General features: G+C 31.5%; 1 protein-coding gene across 11 annotated transcripts in view; it reads left to right on the top strand.

Annotated features, from left to right (window-relative positions):
* LOC118195739 (uncharacterized) overlaps nt 1–24,156 on the top strand; it is a 482,995-nt gene that overhangs the window by 395,839 nt on the left and 63,000 nt on the right. For 8 of the 11 annotated variants that reach the window (XM_085806505.1, XM_085806500.1, XM_085806495.1 and 5 more), the window contains 6 exons: nt 2,296–2,403; nt 12,837–13,006; nt 14,261–14,361; nt 19,906–19,995; nt 21,465–21,552; nt 22,693–22,899. In XM_085806505.1, the coding sequence (XP_085662631.1) occupies nt 2,336–2,403; nt 12,837–13,006; nt 14,261–14,361; nt 19,906–19,995; nt 21,465–21,552; nt 22,693–22,899 (724 nt within the window). In that variant the 5' untranslated portion in view covers nt 2,296–2,335. Of the gene's footprint in view, nt 1–1,038; nt 1,322–1,490; nt 1,727–2,246; nt 2,404–12,836; nt 13,007–14,260; nt 14,362–19,905; nt 19,996–21,464; nt 21,553–22,692; nt 22,900–24,156 lie in introns of those variants that run through there. The other 3 variants (XM_085806498.1, XM_085806502.1, XM_085806501.1) reach the window with 3 other exon arrangements.

Genomic DNA, 24,156 nt, shown 5'->3' with positions numbered 1-24,156 from the left:
AACAATTCGGCATAATTTGGAAACGTTTCAGTAATAATTATGAATATCACGTTTTTCTGTTATATAAAAATAAAAGTTAAAAACCTAATTTTCGGGCCACGGGCCCTAGGCACGTGGCTAGGCCTTAGTCCGCCCCTGATATCATAATACGCTTTTTGTATTGATAGAATACTATTATCTGTAATTTATATAACTGATATTCCTTAGTTCCATTAATTGTTCCTTAGTCCAGGGGGGGTTGCGTACAGGTTAGCCAAGGATTTGATTTTTTAAGGGTTAAAAAGACATTTAGAAATATTTCTTGAAACGCGTCCGATGGTTTTTTAGTATTAATCAAAATTTTCAGAGTGTTTTTGCACGTATTGCCATAGGTGAGGGCATTTATGCAAGATTAAACAGGAAGACAGTTTTCACTGATTTTAAAGTACATATTTTACGAAAATTGCAATTTTTTCTTTTGTTCATTACACTAAGCGAAACTAACCGAATTTCAGTTTCAGGGCATTATATTTTTCAATTTCCTTTATTTAAAATAGAGGAAAATGAGATTTAAACACATTGATATTGAAGAAAGGTTGTTTTCTAACGTTTCTACTGAAAGTGTAATATTTTTAATCTTTAGTTTTAGCAAAAATTAAAAAAAAAAATAAAGAAACTATGAGTATTGTTTAGGTTAATTGTTTTTTGTTTCATATTGACATTAAAACTTCATTCATTCATTATTGTTTTTTTAAAAAATTAATGATTGAATGCTAAAAAACATTGATTGTAATCCTGATTAAATGTTAACCGAAAATTTTATCTCGTTACTATGATTTGACGGTGTTAGATCTTGGTAAAGAATTTTACCCGAAATTTTCCTAACGAAGTTTTTGCGCAGCGAAAAAGTGTCATCGCTGTTTCGGCCACTCACCCCTCTATGCCGCACTTAGCTTCACAGAGCACCTGTAAGACCCACGTGATCACTGCTACCGCAAGAAGCGATGTGGCTCACACTGCGCAGTCGCAGTAACCATCTCTTGCTTGAAGCTTTCATTCCTATCTAGTTTTGTCTTTTAATAATTGATACGAAGAGCTAAAAGATGTTAAGATTTTTTAACGTTACTTAGAGGTTAAAAACATAAATGCTGCTCGCATCGAAACAACAGGAAATGCAGGACTGCTGTGGCCCGGATGTTGGATAGTTTTTTTTTTTTTTTTTTTTTTTTTTTCCCGCGACTTCGGTGGATTCATTCTCTGTGTTTGTGTTGTATCCTATGTTAGGTCGACTCACCGATTAAGTGTGTTATGGTATATTCGTGCAGCGCTGGGCCTTTTGCAGGTAAGAGCCTTCAAATTTAAATTTGTGTTCATGTATTGAATCATTTATCAGCTGACATTGTGTTTATTTTAATAAGTGAAGTCGATTGGTGTACGGGTACCGTCTGCGTACATGTAGATCTCGCGCCAATGGCACGTCCCCATGCGTGACGTAGACATTTCTCAGGTCAAACTCTGACGGCGAGGATGTCGATTCTCACACCAAATATTTCAGTAATTTATTCTGTACTTATGCAAAATTTAGTACTATTGGTGTATAAGGTGGCAACAGCTTGCATAAAGTCCATAAATATTCGAGACTGCATGTATATGCATGTAAACTCCCTGCGGAGAGGCGTGACTGAATTATGCAATGTTTATGTTGACATTTCTGCTAATATTGCCACTTCAGTAATGATGACTTTAGGTTGGTCATTTAATATTGCTATTATTTAAGTCGATTAGACGGAAACTTTATTAAATTAAATGCAGAATGAATACTGAAAATATTTCAGTGCTAATATTTAACACTAACGTGGCTAATGCTTTCATTATTATTCAGCATATAAATTAGATCTCGTGTATTTGGTTTAAAGTATATGGTTGTTAAATAAAGACAAACGAATGCTAAAAAAGTTGGTAAATTAATCTTATGTTTATTATTTAACACTAACGTGGCTAATGCTTTCATTATTATTCAGCATATAAATTAGATCTCGTGTATTTGGTTTAAAGTTTATGGTTGTTAAATAAAGACAAACGAATGCTTAAAAAGTTGGTAAATTAATCTTATGTTTATTATTTATCTTGTTATATAAGGGTATATTTGAGATGTGTATAATTTCTAATTAGAAGTTTATTTTTGTGAATGTTCTATATTATATGTAGTCTTGAGTTTTTCTGGTAAATTATGGTATAAAATTTTTTTATAATTTCATATTTTGTAGGAAAAATTGGGAAAACTGGAGTTATATGATTGAGTTTCTAATTTTACAGGCCCAGCCAATGAACTTATATTTTTGTGCTGCTACCTGACATGAATAGATCGCCTAATGTCAATTTTGAAAGGATTGAAGAGGCTGATCTTAAGTTGCAGTTTCAATTGTAAGTAATCAGATACTAAAATCTTAAAACATATTAATGATGTTATCATTTAATAAATTATGAATGTGTTTAAATATTTTATGCATATTTTCTCTTTTTTATATTTGAAATATTAGTGTTATGTACACAAGTTATTCTTTTGGGAAAACGAGCATAGTGTTTTTGAGTAAAAAATTTCGTACAAATTTGGGCTAAAGTGCAGAATCGCCCACTTATTTGTTTGCCGCGTTTTACAAGAGTAAGAAAATTGGATTTTTGTCAATTTTTTTTGACTTTTTAAGTGAAAATAAGTTGATGTGTACATGGATAAAGTCAAGCGTATTTTCTCAGATGTCACAGTGCCATTTTTGTGCAGTTCTCGAATGTTTTTTTAAGTGAAAATAGGTCAGTGTGTACATGGATACTGAGTATGTGCAATTCTTAAAAACATGCCAAGCAGTGGGTGATTCTGCACTTATCCTCAAATTAGCTCATTTTAAAAAATAACCTGTGCTTATACTATTATTGCTTGGTAGAAATAAATTTTGATTTTTCACATTAGATTATAATAAGGGTAATAATTTCATTGTGGTGCTCAGTTTTGAAATTATTCGGTTGATCTTTACAATATGGTAACTGGTAGTTTGGCGACATTTTGGAGGCGATAAAGGTTACTACCTGGGACTTTGGTAATAATGTGAGCAGTACTCAGTTCCGATTACGCATTATTTTGTGTGGGGGAAATGAGAGATCATGGGATATGTCATGTGATATTAATGGACGAATTACGGTTCTTTAATCGGAATAGGGGGGGAATTTGGACAAGTATCTGTGGATGTATATTATTTTGTATTAAGCTTCATTGTGTGTTGTGTGAAGTAGGGTTGAATAATTTTGGGATTGTATGGCGCTGTCTAAAGTGAATTGTAGATGTGATAAAAAGAATTTTTTTTTTTTATCAAATTCTATCAAATTTGGAAAAAAAATCGTTCAGTAATTTTATTGAATCCATAATAAAAGTGTATCCACCATGTAAGGAAGATTCGGAAGAAGATTAGGTTAGTTAGACTTTGTTAAGAATGTGAGTAGTATTCAAATGTGAGTAGTATTCAGTTCTGATTACGCATTATTTTGTGTGAGGGAAATGAGAGATCATGGGATATGTTATGTGATATTAATGGTTGAATTACTGTTCTGTAATCAGGAAAAAATCTGGCAATTTTGTATTTGGCTTTATTCTGTGTTGTGTGAAATAGTGTTTGTGAATTTTTGGATCCCATGGCCGTAACTAAAGTGAATTCGAAATGGGTATTTAGTGGTATTGAAAAGGATAGTAATAAATGTTTTTTAAGGTTGTGCGAGAGAGAAATAAAGATGTTTTATTATGTTATTTATTTTACCTGGTATCTTGCTTTGAAAGATAAGTATGATTTTAAAGATTCTGAAACAGAAGTAAGAAAAGTGTATCCGCCACGTAATCAAGATTCTGAAGAAGATTAGCTAATTTAGTATTTTTAATTATTTGAGGATATTATTTTTATGCATTGTTGTAAATGTAAGGTGGAAAGGAATTTGGTATTATTGGGAAAATTGTTATTAGTAATGATTTAGTTTAAAGTAATTAGGATTGTAAGGTAATTTTTATTAATTTAATGTATGTGCTCATTTATATTTTAAGTAGTGTTTTTGAATTTAATTATATTTTAATGAAATGATAGTTATTTTGTGAATTTTATGTTTGTAGGAATTTGGTATACCTTTAAGTTGAAATAAACATGCATGGAAATAATTTAAATATTTGATATTAAGTATTTGTAATGCTTGAGGTATGAATTCTTTGGTGACGTGTATAATGTAATAGATGATTTAGAGGTAAAAGTTTTTGGATATTCTATTTATTTTATATGTGGAAATGTTGATATTTGTAAAGGGTAAATACTTTTTCGCGATCATGTAATTTCATATATGTTCTTTTTACCGGGTTTAAAGATTGAGAAAATTGTCATGTATTTTTGTGAAATTTTTTTAATTTATGAGAAAAAAGCAGTGTACATGGATATAGTGAAGAGTGTGCGCAATGCCATTTTTGTGCAATTCTGGGATGTTTTTTTAAGTAAAAATAAGTCGACGTGTACATGGTTTAGTGATATTTTAATGAAATGATAGTTATTTTGTGAATTTTATGCTTGTAGGAATTTGGTATACGTTTAAGTTGAAATATAAACGTGCATGGAAATAATTTAAATATTTGATACTAAGTATTTGTAATGCTTGCGGTATGAATTCGTTGGTGACGTGTATAATGTAATAGATGATTTAGAGGTAAAAGTTTTTGGATATTCTATTTATTTTATATGTGGAAATGTTGATATTTGTAAAGGGTAAATACTTTTTCGCGATCAGGTCATTTCATATATGTTCTTTTTACCGGGTTTAAAGATTGAGAAAATTGTCATGTATTTTCGTGAAATTTTTCTAATTATTGAGAAAAAAGCAGTGTACATGGATATAGTGAAGAGTGTGCGCAATGCCATTTTTGTGCAATTCTGGGATGTTTTTTTAAGTAAAAATAAGTCGGCATGTACATGGTTTATGTGTATGTGTTATTTTGAAAAATGTGTAAGGAGAATGGTATTGTGCAGTTTTTCCTAATTTTGCAGTGAATATTTGTCATGATTAAGCAGTTTTGTTTGATAAAATTTCTAGCATAAGTGTAATTCGGCTAGTGGATTGTTGGAAGAAGTGTTCAGGAGATAAAAAGAAAAGAAACATGTCTTTACTTCGTGAAGACAAAATGGCGGCGGGGAAAAAAAATGAAGTTTTGCTGTAGGAGAGTTGGTCGGCAAATTTTCGCCAAAAAATCGCCAAGTTACCATAATGTAAAGATCAACCAATTATTCTTGTTACAGTTAAAAGATTTTAAAAAAATTTCAGGAATACGAAATATTTGTTGTATTTTTAAATTTATGTTTTAATTATTAGATCATTTTTCATGTTTAAGTAACTTAAATACTACCACTAGACCTTTTTACATTCATTACACCACAAAATGTTACATTCTGAAATCTCATCTGCCCCGTGCTGAAGGCTTGGATACATGACATTGTAATGAAAGATGCCTTTAAGATGTACTCGACGGTGTTATGAACAGCTGTCAGACTTTGAGAGTGGTCGCATCTTAGAGCTAAAAGAGGCTGGTTGGTCAAATAGGCAGATCACCAGGCATATTGGTGGAAGTCATATGGTCGTTTTCTGTTGTTGGAACCTGTGGCTCAGCGAAGGCCTAGTCGGCTGCTGTAGTAGCTTGGGATGTTTCGCGTCACCAATGTGTGAGGGTGTGATTGCACAATTAGAAAAGCTGCCACATGCACACCAACAGCTATGCTGTAACCTATTCAAGGCCATTTACCAACTTGGAGGATCCCAGAATATCCAAGGATTTACCATTCTGGAGGGATCCCAGAATATCCAAGGATATGATTTGCAGAAGACGTGGTGACGCTGGGCTCAGATCTCATTCTCTATTAAGACACTTGCCATTGACCTCCACCGTGAGCAGTGTCATATTGCATGGTGCCATTTTTGTTCAAGCTGGACAGTGTTTAATTGGAGAAATGTGATCTTCTGCGATAAATCGTGCTTTTCTATCGATGCTGTTGATCGCTGTGGGTACTATTCTGTTAAGAGTTGCATCTAATAAGGAAGAAAAAATGAGAAGGTAATGCTACAACAACACAAAAAGTATTGTGGCTTAAGGATTTAACTTTTGAAAACAGTTTTCATTTCAAATACTGTCACTCGTTATTTTGAGTATTTTTTATTCATGTTTGAAATATTGTGGCTCGAGGTTTCTAGTTTGTCTTGTTTGAAATATCATCATTTGTTAATTTTTTCGGCCGTATTTTACCATTTTTTTTAGTAAAATGGATTACACAATTTTGCAATTACCTAGTGACAAAGAGGCTGCCATGAGATTCTTTCAGGACAAAGAAATAATTCATGGCAATGGACTTTGTTCTCAGAGTCATCCCATAAAGTTAACTTTTGACTCAGACAGAGCTCCTAATTGGCTTTCGTATGTACATTCTTGCTGTGAGGAAGGGGGAAAAAAAAAGATTTAGAACCGAAAAATTTTTTGAAGGCTCGTGTTTTTCTTTCCTCAGTGCTGTTCGTTTTATCTATCTGTGGTGTCAGTAATTGACATCAGCTGAATTTTACCATTTTCAGTAGAAATTAGGGTTAATCTTTGGATTATGGTAACTGGGCGAAAATTTGGCGACCAACCCTGCTACAGCAACTTGCTAGTTTTTGTTTGGACGCCATTTTGTTTTCACGAAGTAAAGGCTTTTTTTTTTTTTTTTTTTTTTTTTTTACTGAACTTTTCCAACATTTTTTTCCAACAATCTGCTAGCCGAATTATGCTTATGCTAGAACCTTTTATGGAACAAAAGTGCTTAATCATGACGAAGATTAGGTGTGATATTGGGACAAAGTGCAGAATCGCCCACTGCTTGCCGTGTTTTTACGAATTGCACATACACTGTATCATCCAAGTACACGTCGACCTATTTTCACTTTAAAAAAAATCCCAGAATTGCACAAAAATGGCATTGCGCACACTCTTGACTATATCCATGTACACTGCTAAAGTCCTAGCTTATCGCCTTTATCGCCTTACCAAAATGTCGCCAAACTACCTGTTACCATATTCCAAAGATTAGCCAAAATTAGCCATAGTACGATAATAGATTGGAATAACTATCTTCAGTAAGAAATTAGCCATTTCTGCAATATTACATGATATTTGTAATTTTATGCTGCCTGTTTAGATTGAATTTCATTTTATTGTGTGTAGAATGTTGTAGATTAAAAAATTAAAAGGGAATGTTCATTTTCTTTAAGAACTAAGAAAAAATAATAATAAAAAAAAAAAAAAAAAAAAAACTTTTTTATCGAAATAATTTTTTTAGTCTTTTGAACTAGCTCTATTTCATCATTTTGCACTTAGCAACAATTGGTGGCAAAAAAAAGTGTCGCATTTTTAACTAATACCGCTCTACCAGAATAGTACCATATCTGGAGGCGGAGAAGTAAGTTGTGTAATGTACCATTTGTTACCGACCAGCACACAACCAGAACATAGGGTTTTGACAGTCTAGGGAGTGATCAGTTGGGACAGCCATTCACCATTAGTCATACTGCAAGATACTGGTCGCAGATACGTTTTTAGCATTTTGCTGCCATTCGTACTGTCTGTGTTAGCAGGTCATCCAGTTTCTGTTTTCGAGCAGGGTAATGCTTGGCCGCATATGGCATGGCTTTCCCAACAATGTCTTCAATGTGTTAATGTTTACAACTTGCTAGGTCTGCAGACTTGTCACCTATCGAACATGTTTGGACAGATTCAGCCGTGTGTAACTATGTCTCAACTTGCTAACCAGTTACTCCATTTGTGGCACTATCACTGAAAGACATTGGCAACTTAACAGATTCGATGCCCGGCCGAGTATTGGCTTGTACAGTACAAAGTCCGAAATCAGGACGGCCATTATCCGGAATGATCTAAAATCCGGACCTCGAAGCCACAAACATTTTTTTTTTTATTAATGCTTTACGCATGCGCATTTGATTTTTCCTTCCAAAATAAAACATGTGGAGATTTTTCACTTTAAAATTCCGATTCTTAATTTCACTTAAGCACTAAATAAAATACCCCGTTGTGTTAGATTCATAATTTGGCTCCGTAGCTCAGTATCTATTTGGCATACATCTCGACCCAAAACATTCACCTATTTTATATCCCTGATGCCAACCTGGCGAGTCATTATTTATTATATTTTGCTTTCATGACTGCATGTTTATCAATACATGGCAGCTTCAGTAATAACTCATGCAGTGATGTCTAAACTTTTTTTTTATATTAGTAATTGAATAACAAGAGTATGGTAACCATTTATGCTAACATTACGCTTGGCGATGGTTATAGATTCTTAAATGCTCTAAGAAATGTTGACGAGGAAAAATTCAACAAAAATTTCTTTTCATATGGTAAAAATAGATTTTGTTAATGAAACTCATTGGCCAAAAGATTATATTTAGTGCTATTTTAATTAAGAATAACAGATATGTTATTCACCATAAACCTAGAAGCGGTGGCAGAATATGTCGGACGGCAGAATTTAAGGAAGACGAAATCTTTGGAATTTTGGGAAGCACTGAGCGGCAAAATTAAGGGATGAGAAGTTTTTCCAGAACTCGAAAAACTTCTCATCCCTTAATTTTGCCGTTTAAGCTTAAGCTTGGTGAAAATTTAGAACTTAGGAAATCACTTTGTAGCAGAATTTAGGACCCATAGAGACTGCACCAGGCAATATCGAGCGCCGGCCCTAAATAAAGCCTTAAATACATGTGGGAGTTTATTTATTTAGGACTCGGATTAGTTTTAAGCATGTGCAAGAAATAAGCGTAGGTATAGTTAGTAAATAAACTATTACAATTCAGGCTTAATTCAATACGCACTATAAACAAGTCAAAATTTAGCGAAACAACTTGGCTTTCATTGCCAATCTTGTGATAACAGCCAATAATGTATAATGGACGCTATCAAGCTAGGCTAAAATTATCTTTACTGCTTCTAAGGCATTTCAATTAATGTAGCAGACTGCGCTGCTCCCTAATCTTCTACTTTGATCCAGCTTATTATTTTTTTGCAGGCTGTTATTACGGCAATTTTATAAAAACTAAGCTTGAACTTTCGATTATGTCGAAAAGAATTTTCAATTCTGGAGTTGCCAAAGAATCTACAAATCGAAACCATGTTTCGATGTCCATTAAGCAAAAAGTGGAATTGCTGCAAAAAATGGATAAAGGCATATCCATCTCAAAATTATGGGAGGAGTATGGCATGAGAAAGTCCACTGTATATGACAAAAGAAAAAAGAACTTTTTGAATTTTTTGTGGAAGCATCTTAAACAACTTACATTGAAAGAAATGTTTAAGTAAACAAATAAATATTAAGCTTTCTTTTGTAAATTTTGATACCATTTAGATCATAATTGTTCTTTATTTAATAAATTACAATTTCATATTTTTAATTGTATGATTTCTGATGCCATCTTACCAGATTTAAATTGATAATCTATTATCCGGAATCGCCGAGTCTGGATTTCGGACTTTGTACTGTATAACTGCCAGGGGTGGCTTTACCACCTGCTGATTTTAACATTTTTTGTATTGCTACTCATAAATAAAATACTTTTTTAACCCCAGTTTTAGGTCATTTGGTTATCTACTTGAATACTATACTACTGCCGAGTTTCATAGTTGTGGCTTGGTTCTTTCTGGGTGCATATATTTTTTGCAGCAGAGTGTAATTTGAATTGAAAATCTGATGATAACATAGATGTAATGCTCATTATTGTTCATGTTGAAAAAACGAAAACTATATATAAATCAATAAGAGATGAAAATAATTATTTCAAACTTATATATGACACTCGCATCACTAAATGCTATGTTATTAGTGGATTTACGAGTGGGAAAAGTTCGTAATTAAATTTGTGATGTTCATCAGTGCTTCCTTCGGTTTTTTTTCTGCACCTCAGCAGCATCCGCAAAACACTTTCTAGAAAACAAAAAAAAAAAAAAAAAAAAAAAAGATCACGTGGCCAAGTTCGGATGAGGAAGAAGGGTCATACCATTTTTGCTCAAGAATTGTGCAGACAGGGCTGTGCGAGCAGTGGCATTGTCATGATGGAAAATCCAGTCCGCTGACTGCCACAAGTTTTGCAGCTTCCGGTGCACACCATTGCACAGTCTACCCTGGGGCACATACTCTGAGTGGATGACTTCTCTCACTTAAAAAACCAAAAAATCAGCATTGTTTTACTCATAATGTTTAATTTCACCTGACATACTTTCTTGGGGTGAGGTGAACTCGGAAGTCATTTTGTCACCTATCGTAGATAATTTTTGAACAAAACGTTTGGATCATTTTGGGATTGTTCTTTCAAAGCACAGCATGTTTCCACGAGACCTTGCTTTTGTTCAGCAGTCATTGCACGAATTCGGTAGCCACCCTTTTCATTCTCAAATTTTCTGTCAAAATTCGCTGCACTGAACTCTAAGTCACTCCCCGCAGTTTCTTCAATGGTCCATCGTCGATCTTCATTGATGATGGGATGAATTTTTCCAACATTTTCATGTGTTCAGGCTGTGGAAGGTTGACCAGAATGAGGTTTGTCATCAGTTGACATTTCACCATTTTTGAAATAGGGAAAACACTCAAACACTTGATGAGTTTTTTCTCCATAGCATTGTTCTTCTATGCCTTTTTTAACATTTCAAGAGTTTGTTCCACTTTCTCTGAGCAAAAAGCAGAATTTCAGCACCGCACACTATTCACAAAAATCGGGCATTGTTTAAACGACAATCGCACAAAACAATGTTGCTATAAACTCTGTCAGTCCATCTAGTCCCGACCTTCTTCAGCTATGGAACTCACTGACTCTGGTTTTAACGTTTGTTTGCTCTGTATGCTTCTAGCAGCAAAAACTTAGTACAGTCAAAAGTCGTTAATCCGGACTCGTCGGGACTTCGGCGATTCCGGATTATCGATTTTTCCGGATTATAGATCATCAGTTTAAATCTCGTAAGATGGCATGCAGAAATTCTAAAATTAAAAATATGAAACCGAAATTTATGAAATAAAGAACAATTATGATCTAAAGGGTATCAAAATTTGCAAAAAGAAAAAGCTTAATATTTATTTGTTTACTTTATTAAACATTTCTTTCAATGTAAGTTGTTTAAGTTTTGCTTCGTTTCATGTGATAATACTTTCTCTTTAATTCTATTAAACAGACATAATTTCTTGTTTTTTGTTTTCAATAACCTCTGTCACTTTTCTTCGCTATCGGAAGCGAATTATAATGACGAGGAACTTGTTTTAAATCATATCAAAGACGGAGCATATCGAGATGAAATACTACATTTGGTAAGGAATTATAAGCCAAATAAAATAAAAACATCTGCGCTGAAGATAGTGCTGACAAATCAACTTCCAATTCATTAGGCGCCCGCCGCCGAGCAGCGTGAAATTGATAAACAGATTTCGGATTTCAAAACATACTTTCGCTTTATATCCTTTACATATTAACAAATATATATCGGAAATTCTATTTGATATAATCGAAAGTTTAAGCTTACTTTTATAAAATTGCTCTTACAGTCTGCAAAAAATAATAAGCCGGATGCAATTCGAAAATTAAGGAACAACGCAATCATCAACATTAACTGAAATAGATAATTAGATAATTTTAGCTTATACGTCCATTATACATAAAATGCGCACGCGAAAACATATTCTGCACTTGCGCACACTCATATGCGCAGTCGTAAAAGGTCTTACGCGCACGCGTGAACGCCTCTGCGCATGTGTCAACGTGGCGCATGCGCAGAAAGTTTTTAGTTTTGATGTCCGGATTATAGATCATTCCGAATTATGGGTGTCCAAATTAACGACTTTTGACTGTACTACAAAAGCTCTGCCTACCAAAAAATTATTTCGGTTTCTTTTGAGTATCTCCTCGTCTATCATTTTTAATTAATATGCTTAGAGCTGTGTGAGATAGAGGATATTTCCTGTAAAACTTGGAACTGATAAGATTGGATTAATAACTTCAAAATGAGGCGCTTGCACAAATTAATAATTTTAACTAATTTGATGTATGTTGTCTTTTAGGGCTATATTTTATTACCTGTTTTGGTAATATTGTTAGAAATTTTTTTATGAGTGTCCCATATGATTGTATAGGCAGTTGAATATTGTTGAATACTGAAAAGCATTTTTTTAAATACTACTATTTTAATTTGTTGTTTTTCCATGTACATTCTTTTTTTTTTTCCTTTCAGTTTTATGTAAATTTGAAAATGTTTTGTTCTGTATTGTCTGGTATAGCTTTTAAAATTAATAATTTTTGACCAGTTTATGAATTGTAAAGAAAAAAAAATTGTAAAATTCATTTTGATTATTAATATAGTCATCACTATTAATGAATGTAATTCTTATTTGTAAAATTCTTATGTATAAAAGCTTGGTGTGTTTTTTTTTTTTTTTTTTTTTTTTTTTTTTAACATTTACTGGGGGAAAGAACTGTCTTAAGAAAGAGTTTTTATGTATGAGGCTCTTCTTCAAATGGGAATTTTCCTATAAGCATGGATTGATGATTAAGAAAGGGTTTTTATGTAAAGATAATAGATGATTTTTTGTAAAAATGATAGAATATTACACTGAGAGGTAGATTTTGATAAATTTCTTCCCAGAATGCAGAAATTTAGAAATTCTAATTGAAGTTAAGAGACTTTTTTTTCTGAATGCATTTTTCTGAATAATTTCCTGTAATTTGTATAATTAATTTGGAAACTAAATGCAGTATTTTTTTCTTCCTTAAAGTAATAAGTGCCTTAATGAAAAACTACATAGGGAGTCATCAAACGACTACCTAGATGAGCTAGCAGGGTATATTTCTGCTAGTGCCTCTGACATGTGTTCCCTCTCTGTCAACCCTGACAAGTGTGCCATACTGCAGGAAACAGTCAACCAAATCCGTCAAATTAAACTTGGTGAGTGACCTTCTTGGAAATAAAATTTTGCATATATTAAAATAATTAACATTCTTTAGATTATGCAAATGTTGTTTTTGATAATTATTAGTATTAATGCAATCAGTGCACATAAAGTTGAAGTATAAAATATATTTGCCATAACATAGAGTAGGTGATGAAAAAATCGTAAGATTTTTATTGGTCGTCATCAGTTTTCAGTCAGTTGTCAAATGAATAAAACTGTGGGTCATAACTATTGTCACTTTTTACTACTTCTGTTATTACTCGTGAGTCAAAATAAATTTATGTTGTGTAAAACTTCAGCCCATAAATGGCCTACACATTTAACTAGTCACATTTTACGCAGTTTCTATTTGATATGATATAGGAGAAAAACATTTTTATTCTTTATTTTAATTTCTTTATTTTAATATCATTGAGATCAGATTTTATTTTATTAAATCTTCATAGGAATTATACTCTAAAAAATGTAATTATTCAAGAAAATAATTCCTCGAATTTATGACAAAGTTTTTTTTTTTTTTTTTTTTTTTTGAAATTTCTTGAACATTGAGTTTGAATTTTCATTGCTCTTTCATAAGCAAAGATTTAATTTTGAGTTATCAACAAAAGATATTTTTATTTAGGAATTTTGAAATTCTGGATAATTCTTTTAAAATAATTTAAATGTAATCTGAAATGTAGATTACAAATTTCTTTCCTTTTTTAATGCATTATTTTTAATATATTTTTCTTCCGCCTTTTTAAAAAATTATAGCACCACCTTGTAACTTGGCACTTTACAAAGATGGATAGAAAGCACCGTTATATCAGAATTGCATATTTTTTCTTTGTAGGAACATGAATTGGAAATAAAATTGGGGATTCATAAAATTATTGGTAGAAAGTCTGTATATAGTTAATGTTTAGATGGATGAAGCCTACCATTGAAACTTTAGAGCAATATAAAAATATTTTTTAAAACTGTTTCAATTAGTTTATCCATTCTTTTAAATGTATTTAATGCATTTATATCTATTTCTTCTTATTACCCCCAAATTCATATTTTCTTTTAGTTAAATTCTATTAATGAGTGTTTCAGATAAATGGTATAAACTTGAAGTATTTCTTAATGTTGTCATGTGTATTTGATTTGACTGAATTTTCATGATTTCATTTGCAAACTAATAACTTTCTGTGAATTATCAAAGGTTCTCTGTTATGCAGAATGTCATACATATGTACTATTAATATTAAAATTTTTACTATTAGCTGAGGAGTGTGGTTCAAGTGATGACCTTCAGAAGAGTGAAGTTTCATCCAGTAAACCAAACTTCTTTGGCAGTGATCATCTAGGTCCTCTTTTACTTCATGTATGTATCAATATGCAATTTTTATTTAATTATGAAGTTTTTTGAATGAGCAAAATTTCCTTTTAACTAACATTGGTGCTGTTTTATTAATATTTTATATTTTTAATATACTATAAATTAAGCAGACATTTTATTTTTGTATGAAGTTTGCTGTTTTAATTTTCTCTGTAATATTCTTTAATAGTGAAATTTTGTATTCTTTTTTAAACTAGAATCAGCCATATTGATGATTTAATGATGATCAAATATAAAATTAACAAAAATTAATTATTAAAATTAATTATTAATTATTAAAAAATGAACAATTATTTATTTTCAAACTTTTAAGTCATTCTGTACTTTATTTACATCTAGTGTTAGCATGCTTTAATTTTGGCACATTTTATGGGAAAACTTAACTTGAGCCTTAATATTGTTTATTTTTATTTGTGTACTTATTATAACAATTAATTAGAAAGTCCAAAAATTCTATTTGCATGTATTTTTTATATTATTTTTTTACTGTCTGAAAATATATGCATTATATTCCCTTCTTATATATTTTTATATAAAAATTAGGCATTTTTCTGGGAAATCCTCTACTCCTAAAAATATATATTTAAAAAAAAAGTTTACTCATACATTTCTTTCCCTTGATGCACTTTTCCTCCATTCTTTTTAGCATGTAATTTAGAGGCTTCTGGTAATGAATGGTAACAATGTAAAACGGGCACTTGTAAAGTATTTTGTGAAGCAAAAAGAAAATTATTATTAAAATTGGTAAATTCTTCAAAATACATAATATAATATTAGTGTGTCTTAATAATGTGTTATGCGTATCATTTAAGCCATCGTTTTAGAAATAGTAAACACAGCATATTTTTCTCCTTCCTGTTTTAAGACTCTAAAATTAGTAGGAAAAGAGGAGAAAATATGTGAATAAATATTGTATATTTTAAAATTTCTTGAACGAGTTGTGCTTCTCCAAATGTTTGCATTTACGTCATGTTACAGCAGATAAAAGAATAGGAATTTTACACTGAATTCTGTAAGTACTGTAATAACATTCTGTCTTTCAAAATTTCTTATAGTTAAACAGGATTAAAAAAAAATCATACTTGTTAACAAATTTTTATAATTTTCTGAATTGAGTCTTTATTTTTTTATTAAGATGAAAAAATCCAATAAATTTGATACAGGTTTTTAACAGTGTTACATATGGTAGATGTTGCATGATGTGGTCAATGTTATTATTTGGATATTGTTAACAGATGACCAAAATCTGATCCATTTGTATTCAAAAACATGGAAAATATATTCGTTATTGAGTCGCCAAGTATAGTGGTTTCGATTTTAGTAAGGCATTTAAAATTAGGCCCCCCCCTCAATCGGGCCATAGATTTTCAGTAATTTGAGGTGATTGGATATAAATCTCTCTTCAGGAAGGGAAGGGGAGTCTGTAGAATTTCTTTACTCCTGAAAATATGCTGGTTACACACTTTTGTTATCGGGACCACAAACACACACACATGTATACATACGTACATATATATATATACATTCATAAATACATGCTTTTCTGAATCCAGTCTCAATAACAGAAGAGTAACAATATACCAAACTAAGGTTCTTTTTTTTTTTGCCTGATTTTAAATTTTACATTAAAATATCCTTTTCCAATGTGGAATGCCTTCCGAGTACTAAGCTTAGGGCTTAAGCATTGGTCAAATAATTTCCAAATATTTTGTGAATCGTTCATGTATGAGGTTTTTGCATTAAAAACATTATGGACCCTTATAAACAAACTTTTGCTTTTTTCTAATTAAAATGGCTAGATGTACATTTCTAGTTGCATTTATTAAATTCCATTGCTATTTTGAAAGATATTTTGCCTCATTAATATTATCAGAATAGTCATGGACAGCATAATCATTATTAAGGGGTGTCTAAGCATTGTAGTTTGCTGTAAAAAAAAGTTACATATAAGTGATAAAGCATACTTGTCCAGTTTTATTAGTGACCAAAAGAACAACAACAACACAAAAAAAAAAAAAAAAAAAATGCTGATTATTGTGCACTATGCAATCTATTGTTTTTAGTTAGTTGTTTAATACTTAGGTGATGACACTAAAATTGGTTGTTGTTTTAACCATTTCTTTTTCTCACTATTTTATCGTTTCTTCGCATTTAAAAATATCATTTTAACGATGCCATTTAAGACATTAATAAATAACTAGAAGTGATAGATAACATACTGCATAATTACCAAAATGTCACAATGTCTAGGCTCCATACCCAAATCTTCTAATCTTCAATCATTTTGCTATTAGGAATGTAATTTTTGAAGCAATGAACCAGTTTGCTGATGGGAAATTTTTTTCAATTTCCAGCAGTTTTTCACATTCATATCTCCAGGTGGCTTCCATGAGGGTATATATAGTTTTATTTCAGGCTTGTTTTCACAAATTCAGGTGGAAGATGGAATACCTCTTCTGTGGAAAAATGCAGTAGCTTCATTTTCACTTAAACATACTTGCCAACTTTTATGAATTTTTTGTAATTTACGATTTTACGATCGTAATCCATTTTTTACGATTTTTTTCCTTTTTCAAGTGTTTTTAGTGATTTTTGTCGAAATTTTAGAATTTTTCACCAATTCAGCGATTTTCGCCAATTGCATTGTGTTTTACCGCCAACTACCGGCTACTTCAAATCCAGTAACCTGCAGTTTCTCCCAACTCGTCGCTTAACCAGCCAATCCGATGCACTGAACTTGTTTCTCCCACTCTTTTCTTTGTGGGCGCCAGATTATTTTTTTTAGCGTGGATTGTCGCATTCTAATTTTTTTTTTTGCTTGTTTGTGCTATGAATTTTCTTAACACGTCATTACGAAATGAGTTCCAAAAAATCGTATTCTCAATATTTTCGGCCTGCCTACAAAGCCGAATTTCCAACAATTAAAGAATCCTTCAAAGGAAATAACTATGCATTTTGCAATGTGTGCGTGTGTGACTTCATAATAAGTCACGGTGGAAGAAGCGACATTGTGAAGCATGTTAAGTCTAAAACGCATGAAGTTAATGCTTCGGCTTCTACTACGCCAAAGAAAGTGGGTTATTTTTTTTCAAATTCGGCTACGAATTTGGATGCCGATGTCATTTTGGCAGAGTGTTTGTTTACTGCATTCCTCATCGAACACATCGTGCCGCTAAGCGCTGCCGATCATGCCGGTCAACTTTTCAGACGGATGTTTCCCGACTCCAAGATTGCTCAGAAATATGCTTGTGCTCGCACGAAAACATCTTCTATTGTGAACGAAATTGCTTGCGATGCACAAAGTAAAACGATAGCTGCACTCCAGAATTCGGCATTTTCGGTGTCAATCGATGGCAGCAACGACAGCGATTGGAAGCTTTACCCCATCGTTGTCACATATTTCTGTGATGTTTCTAATGAAATGAAAACTCATCTTTTGCGTCTTCCATTGTTAAATGGAGACGCTACGGGGGAAAATATTGCCTCCTTGGTAATTAATGAGTTGAAACAACTTAACATCCCAATATCAAACTGCATTTCATTTGGTGCAGATAATGCTCATGTCATGGGGGGTGACAAAAAGGGTGTAGCCTCTTTCCTCAAAAAAGAACAAAATGAATTAATTGTTATTGGATGTCCATGCCACTTAATTAATTTGGCAGCAGAAAAAGCTGCAGCTGCTTTACCATTAAATATTGACCAGCTTCTGATTGATGTGTTTTTCTATCTGGAAAAAAGTGTATAAAGGAAAGAAAACCTAAAGAATTTCCAAGAACTGTGCTCTGGTGAAACGAGAAAAATTCTGAAACATGTATGCACGAGATGGTTATCCTTAGGCAGAGCGCTAAGAAGGTTTATTGAACAGTGGGATGCATTGCTAAAATATTTCCACGAAGAAACCAAAACAAAACCACAGATCCCATCAAATTTGTCGGCATATAAGATTCCGAAAACCAACTTTGCTTCTAATCAAAATGCTTTAAAAGGGAAAAGCCAACACACAGAATCAAACCCTTTAAAAAGAAAATGCTTAGAAGACTCCTCAAAGGTCAACTTTGTTAAAGAAGTTGAAGGGAAGAAGAAACAGTCTTCTATTAGCCGGGAGGAAAGGATTTTCTATCTTCTTTCTTCGGATTTGAACAAAGCATATTGTAGTTTTGTGTTAAGTACCATTAAGATTTTTGAAAGTGTAAATACCCTTCTACAATCAGCTTCGCCAAAATCTCCCCTGCTTATCCAAATTCTTAATGACCTTTTGAAAGAACTTTATACTAAGTTTGTAAAACCGTCCGTTGTGAAAAACAGTGTGTTGATTCATGTTGCCTATAATAGTTTGGCAAATCAAAAGGATGACAATGATCTTATAATTGGAAATCAAACCAGGGAACTTGTAAATTCTTTGAAAGATCGTGAGAAAAAAGAATTTTTTCAATATGTTAGAAGGTACTTTTCCTCAGTCTGTGATTACATTGTAAGGAAGTTTCCTTTGCAAAATGAAGTTCTTTTAAATGCTGAAGTGGCAAATTTGAAACAAATTGAAAATTCATCTTTTGAAAAAATTCTTGTTTTTATTGATAAATTTCCATTTTTGTTAACAATTAAAGAAAATGAATGCCATAATGATGCTTTAGATGAACTACAGAACCAATTTTCTGCTGCACAGTTTGAAGACTTTGCCAGTTCTGGAGAAGATAGACTTGATGTCCTTGTTGGTACCTTAAAAAGAATAAAAAGAGCTGATGGAACACCAAAATATGATAGACTAGCAAGAGTTTTATGTGCTATTCTCGTAATTCCACACAGTAATGCTGAGTGCGAAGAGAGTCTTCAGTGTTGTGAAGAAAAACAAAACTATGTTTCGTTCTTCAATTTCACCCAAAACTCTAGAAAACATTTTAATTGCTAAATGTTATGAGGAAACTAATTGTTATGACAGGAAATTTTCCTAAGAATTTTTGGCTAAAGCCAAAAAATGCACTCTAAATTCATTGCAATAATTTTTTTGTGTAACATTAAGTTCTTGTTTTATGTTTCCTAATAAATTTTTTAGTTACTACTTAATTTAGATTTACTAATGTAATTACAATTTTCTTTTTTCTATTTGTATAAATTATTTTTTTAATATCAAAGCATGATATTAATTCTTCGTGTTCTTTCTGAATTTTGTTCTGAATTTTGGAGAAATCTTCTGAATTTTTATCTTTAGAGGTTGGCAGGTATGCTTAAAGATTAATTGAAAACTGTTATTTTGAAGCCAAAGTTTGTTTAAATGATAAATTGATTTTAAAATTCTCATTACTGAATATGGTTTTCCTTCAGCATTTGGCGATTAATTCAGTAAAATTTGTTGTCTTCTACCCTCTATATCTCAAGTAAAACCAGCAATTATCTTTTTCCCAAAGAAGTTGACATCAGTCATCTTTTTAAAGAGACTTCTTTGTTTCACTTAACAAGTATGTTGTAAAAAAATTAGATAACTATTTTTATATCTGTGTAAACCAATAGTTTAATTTTTTCTTTCTTTTATAGGCATTAGATGGTTTCTTGTTTATGGTAAACACAGATGGCAAGATAGAGTTTGTTACAACTAATGTGAAGTCTTTTCTGAAATATAGTCAGGTAAGTTTGTGTGGATTTATGAGCTAAACTGAATACAGTAAAAGCTCAACTATCCAGAAAGCTTAGGAAATACTGAATTCCAGTATAGTTGAGTGTAAAAAAAAAAAAAACAGAACTCGTGTTAGAAAAACCAAATCACTAGTGAAAATTTTTGTTCTAAAATTATCAAAACAATCATTTTATTTTTTACCAACTTGAATATCAAAAGCCTACATTTAAAGTTATATAGGATTTCAAAGGGGGAAAAAATGCATTTCAGTCATGAAAGCCAACATATTTGTTTATTATTAAAATCCCACTGAACATGAAAGTTGGTGGAGATATTGCCTATCATTTCACGATTAATTTAAATGAGCAGGTCATTCTTTATTTATTAGCTAGTGGATGGCAGCATATAAAGAACTTAAATAACTTATAATTTTTCCTATCACATTGCCATGGTTTATCTCTCTTCAAAGTTGCATATCATGCCTTTTGTTGATGCCCAGATTCTGTAACTTTGAAAATACTCCACTTTGTGTAGTAACAAATATTGATGATTTTTTCAAAATGTGAGGAAAAAATAGAACTTAATCCTTCTTTAAAAAAAATATAAACTGGTTTATTAAGAATCCATCAAATTTACATTAAACCAAAACTGCTTATGATTGTGTTTGACATCATGATTACTCATTATTGCTACCAAATCATGCTGTTTGGTAACAATGTGTACATGTTAATAGTATTACAAGCTCTGTAATGGTATTGCAAATCTCTTACTAAATTTTTCCACTGGGGGGAATTCTAAAATATTCCTTGTACTTGAGCTTTTTGTTTATTTGGATGCTATATAGTCGGGCTTTTAGCTCAGTATTCATACATATTGATTTAACTAAAATGGCAGCAGTACACCTATTGAGTATTAAATATTCTAAAAAAATAAGTTTTGTAAGTGTTCCCTGTAATTCAAAATTTTCTTTAGGGGAGTATGAAGTTAAAAAAAAATTGCATTAGCTGTATTGGTGGTCTCCAAACTGGGCTCTACATATCCAGGGAAGGTATGTGAAAAGATATTTAGAGGTACTCTGGAGATCACCTTGCAAATCTGTTGTCACATGAGTAAGAGGTTTTCTCACTGGTCGCTGTGTCCCTTTTTGCTAGCTTCTGGGGAATTCAACCTAATAACTGTACTGGCTTTAAAGCACATGCTTTATTAAATTATATTCATTATGCTACATTATATTATATTGGGTACAATTTATAAATATTTTCATCTTAGGGATTCACAATCAAAAAAGCTCAGAGATTGCTGAAGAAAAAGGACATTATTTTCATGTAACATAATAAATGTTAATATGATCCCATAAAGGGAAAAAAAAATAACTTTCTGCTTCTATTTTTTTAAGAGTGGTAATGTGATCAACAAATATTTGACATATATATATATATATTTCCTATTTCCTTATTTATCTTGCTTTCTTTCCATTTAGGAGAGTCTTATTGATAAAAGTATATACAATATAATTCACGTAGGAGATCACGCTAGATTTAGCAGCAACTTGTTACCGATGTCAATAGGTAAGCTTACTTCAGCCTTTTATTGAAATTTTTGAGTTGTTTATAAGCATCAATTATCTGTAAGCTTTTAAATTTTTTTTAGTATCTTTGATGTCGGTTTTATATATTATCCAATAACAGTGTTTTGCTGAAATGTAATTTACATTTTTAAAGTACTCATATTTGGCATTTTGTTTTTTTAGAGTTTTAAGTTATAAATAATATGTGTATGTATGTAAGCTGTAATGAATATGTATAAAATATTAAAAGTTTATGTCAAAAATAAAGTATTTGTTTTCATCGTGATTATTATTAAGTATTTGTTTCATTAATGAGCAACTCAAGTGTGATTTTAATATAATCTTTTCAAAACTGTTCCATCCTTTGATAATTGTACATGCTACCTCCTGAGTTGGTTGACAAGGTTGACATTATTTCTTTTCTAGAAAATTGCTTAGTTACTTCTGTTCATTATTTTTGTGGATATTTCAAGGTATCTTTTAAATGTGCACTTATTTGCCAGATTTATGATTTCAGTACTTCATTATTATTATGTTGCCTATTATTTAAAATGATGCCAAAATCCTTCTTGTTTAAGGGGTGCTAAAGTGACAACCTTACTCAGCTTTTTTCTTAATAGATATACTAAGTGATTACCAGCCTGTGGGCAGTGGTTTGCAAAGACCTCTGAGTAAGGTTGATATTGAACACAATTCATTAACAAGAGGATTCTTGGTGTTATACAAGTAATGGTTCATAACAGTGGGGAAGTACCATTATTTCTGTTTGCGTAAATACGTTACTATTAAAGCCAAACAAAGATCATTTATAAAATTTTCTAGTCTATGTGTAAAAAATAAGTGGGGGCAGGCATAGACGGTATATTAATAATTGTATGCATGTTGTGGTGCTGTGTAGAGTTTTATCTGCTGTCTATATTTCAGTTTTCAATCCATAAAAATAAAAAGTACAGTTTGTCATTTAATTTAAGAAAGACATGTATATATAAATTATATATATATTTTTTGCATTTTATCTTTGTGCTTTTATTATCTCTGTTCGAGCAACTAAAAATAGGCCATTTATATTTTTCTGCAGAAATATCACAAACAATGTGATGGATTTATATTAGTATAACAAATTATTGTGATTAAATTTTAGGTAATGGGTTTGGCTGGTCTGAACCTAATACGTCAGTCAGCAAAAGCCGTTCCTTCAATTGCCGCTTCCTGATCAAGCCTCCTGAAGATCAGGAAGAAACTATGGAAGAGAAGCAAACTCGAATATCTCAGTATGAAAATATGCAAATTTCTGCTGTCTTATTGCCCTTTTCCGGAGAGAAATCTGAAGCTGATGAGTTGGATGCAGGTAAAATGACTTAATTGATCATTAATTTAAATTCTATTTTTAATAGCCAAAAATTATGTGGAATTTACATAATTAAAATGTTGTATAAATGGGCTGTTGTAAATTTTTGATGAATTTCTATTTTAATCACTTAGAAAGGTAATATGATATTTAAAAATACATATTATTATAAAATATTTTCATTGTAATTACTTAGCGAAAGCATTTTTTCTGTATGTGTGTCTTTTTAAATTATACATTATATGTATTTAATAATGTTCTAGTAATGCTAAATTATTCATTTATTTAGATATATTAAGTATTGCAGTTTGCTGAACTTAATTTTTTTGTTCATGTGAAAAACAGTACTTAAGTATTATCTTATTTTAGAAATGTTGGCATCTTCAATGTGTGTTTGTGCTTTTGATTGCAAACTTTTGTGCACAGTTCACAACAGTGCCTTTATGTTTACTTTTCCTCTTGAAAGTTATGTTTGTTTGATTGGGGTATGACACAAAATGGAATTTGCTGGAATTAGAATTACAACTCTGAAAAACAATGCAAGACTGGCTATAATTATATTTATGTGAAGTCACCAATTCTTGATTTAAACAATGGGAATATAACATTTCTAATTTCATTTCTCCCACTCAAAAAAGCATGAAAAGTTTTTTCTGTTAATTTTTTATTGCTATAGCAAGAAAAATCCGCTATATTAAAAAATGTGACCACTATATTAAAAAACTGTTCATGTGAAAAACAGTACTTAAGTATTAACTTATTTTAGAAATGTTGGCATCTTCGATGTGTGTTTGTGCTATTGATTGCAAACTTTTGTGCACAGTTCACAACAGTGCCTTTATGTTTACTTTTTCTCTTGAAAGTTATGTTTGTTTGATTGGGGTATGACACAAAATGGAATTTGCTGGAATTAGAATTACAGCTCTGAAAAACAGTGCAAGACTGGTCATAATTACTGTATTTGACGGCATATAAGACATACTTTTTTTGCTAAATTTGGTCTAAAAAAAAGTTACCTGCGTCTTATACGTGAAGGACACAGGTTAACTTTCAATACTGAATGCTATTTTCAGCCCGGATAAAGGTCTAGACACACTTAACTTTTCCTACTTCTACATGTGTGTGGCCTTCTAAATAACGGTGCATCTTATATGCCGTCAAATACAGTATATTTATGTGAAGTCACCGATTATTGATTTAAACAATGGTATTGTAACATTTCTAATTTCCTATCTACCACTAAAAAAGGCATGAAAA

Source organism: Stegodyphus dumicola, chromosome 12 (assembly GCF_044657685.1).
Source record: "Stegodyphus dumicola isolate Sdum_Otavi_A_Nest chromosome 12, ASM4465768v1".
In the NCBI taxonomy this organism is placed as follows: domain Eukaryota; kingdom Metazoa; phylum Arthropoda; class Arachnida; order Araneae; family Eresidae; genus Stegodyphus; species Stegodyphus dumicola.
Note: the sequence above shows the minus strand (reverse complement) of the source record. Positions and strands in the feature narration are given on the sequence as shown.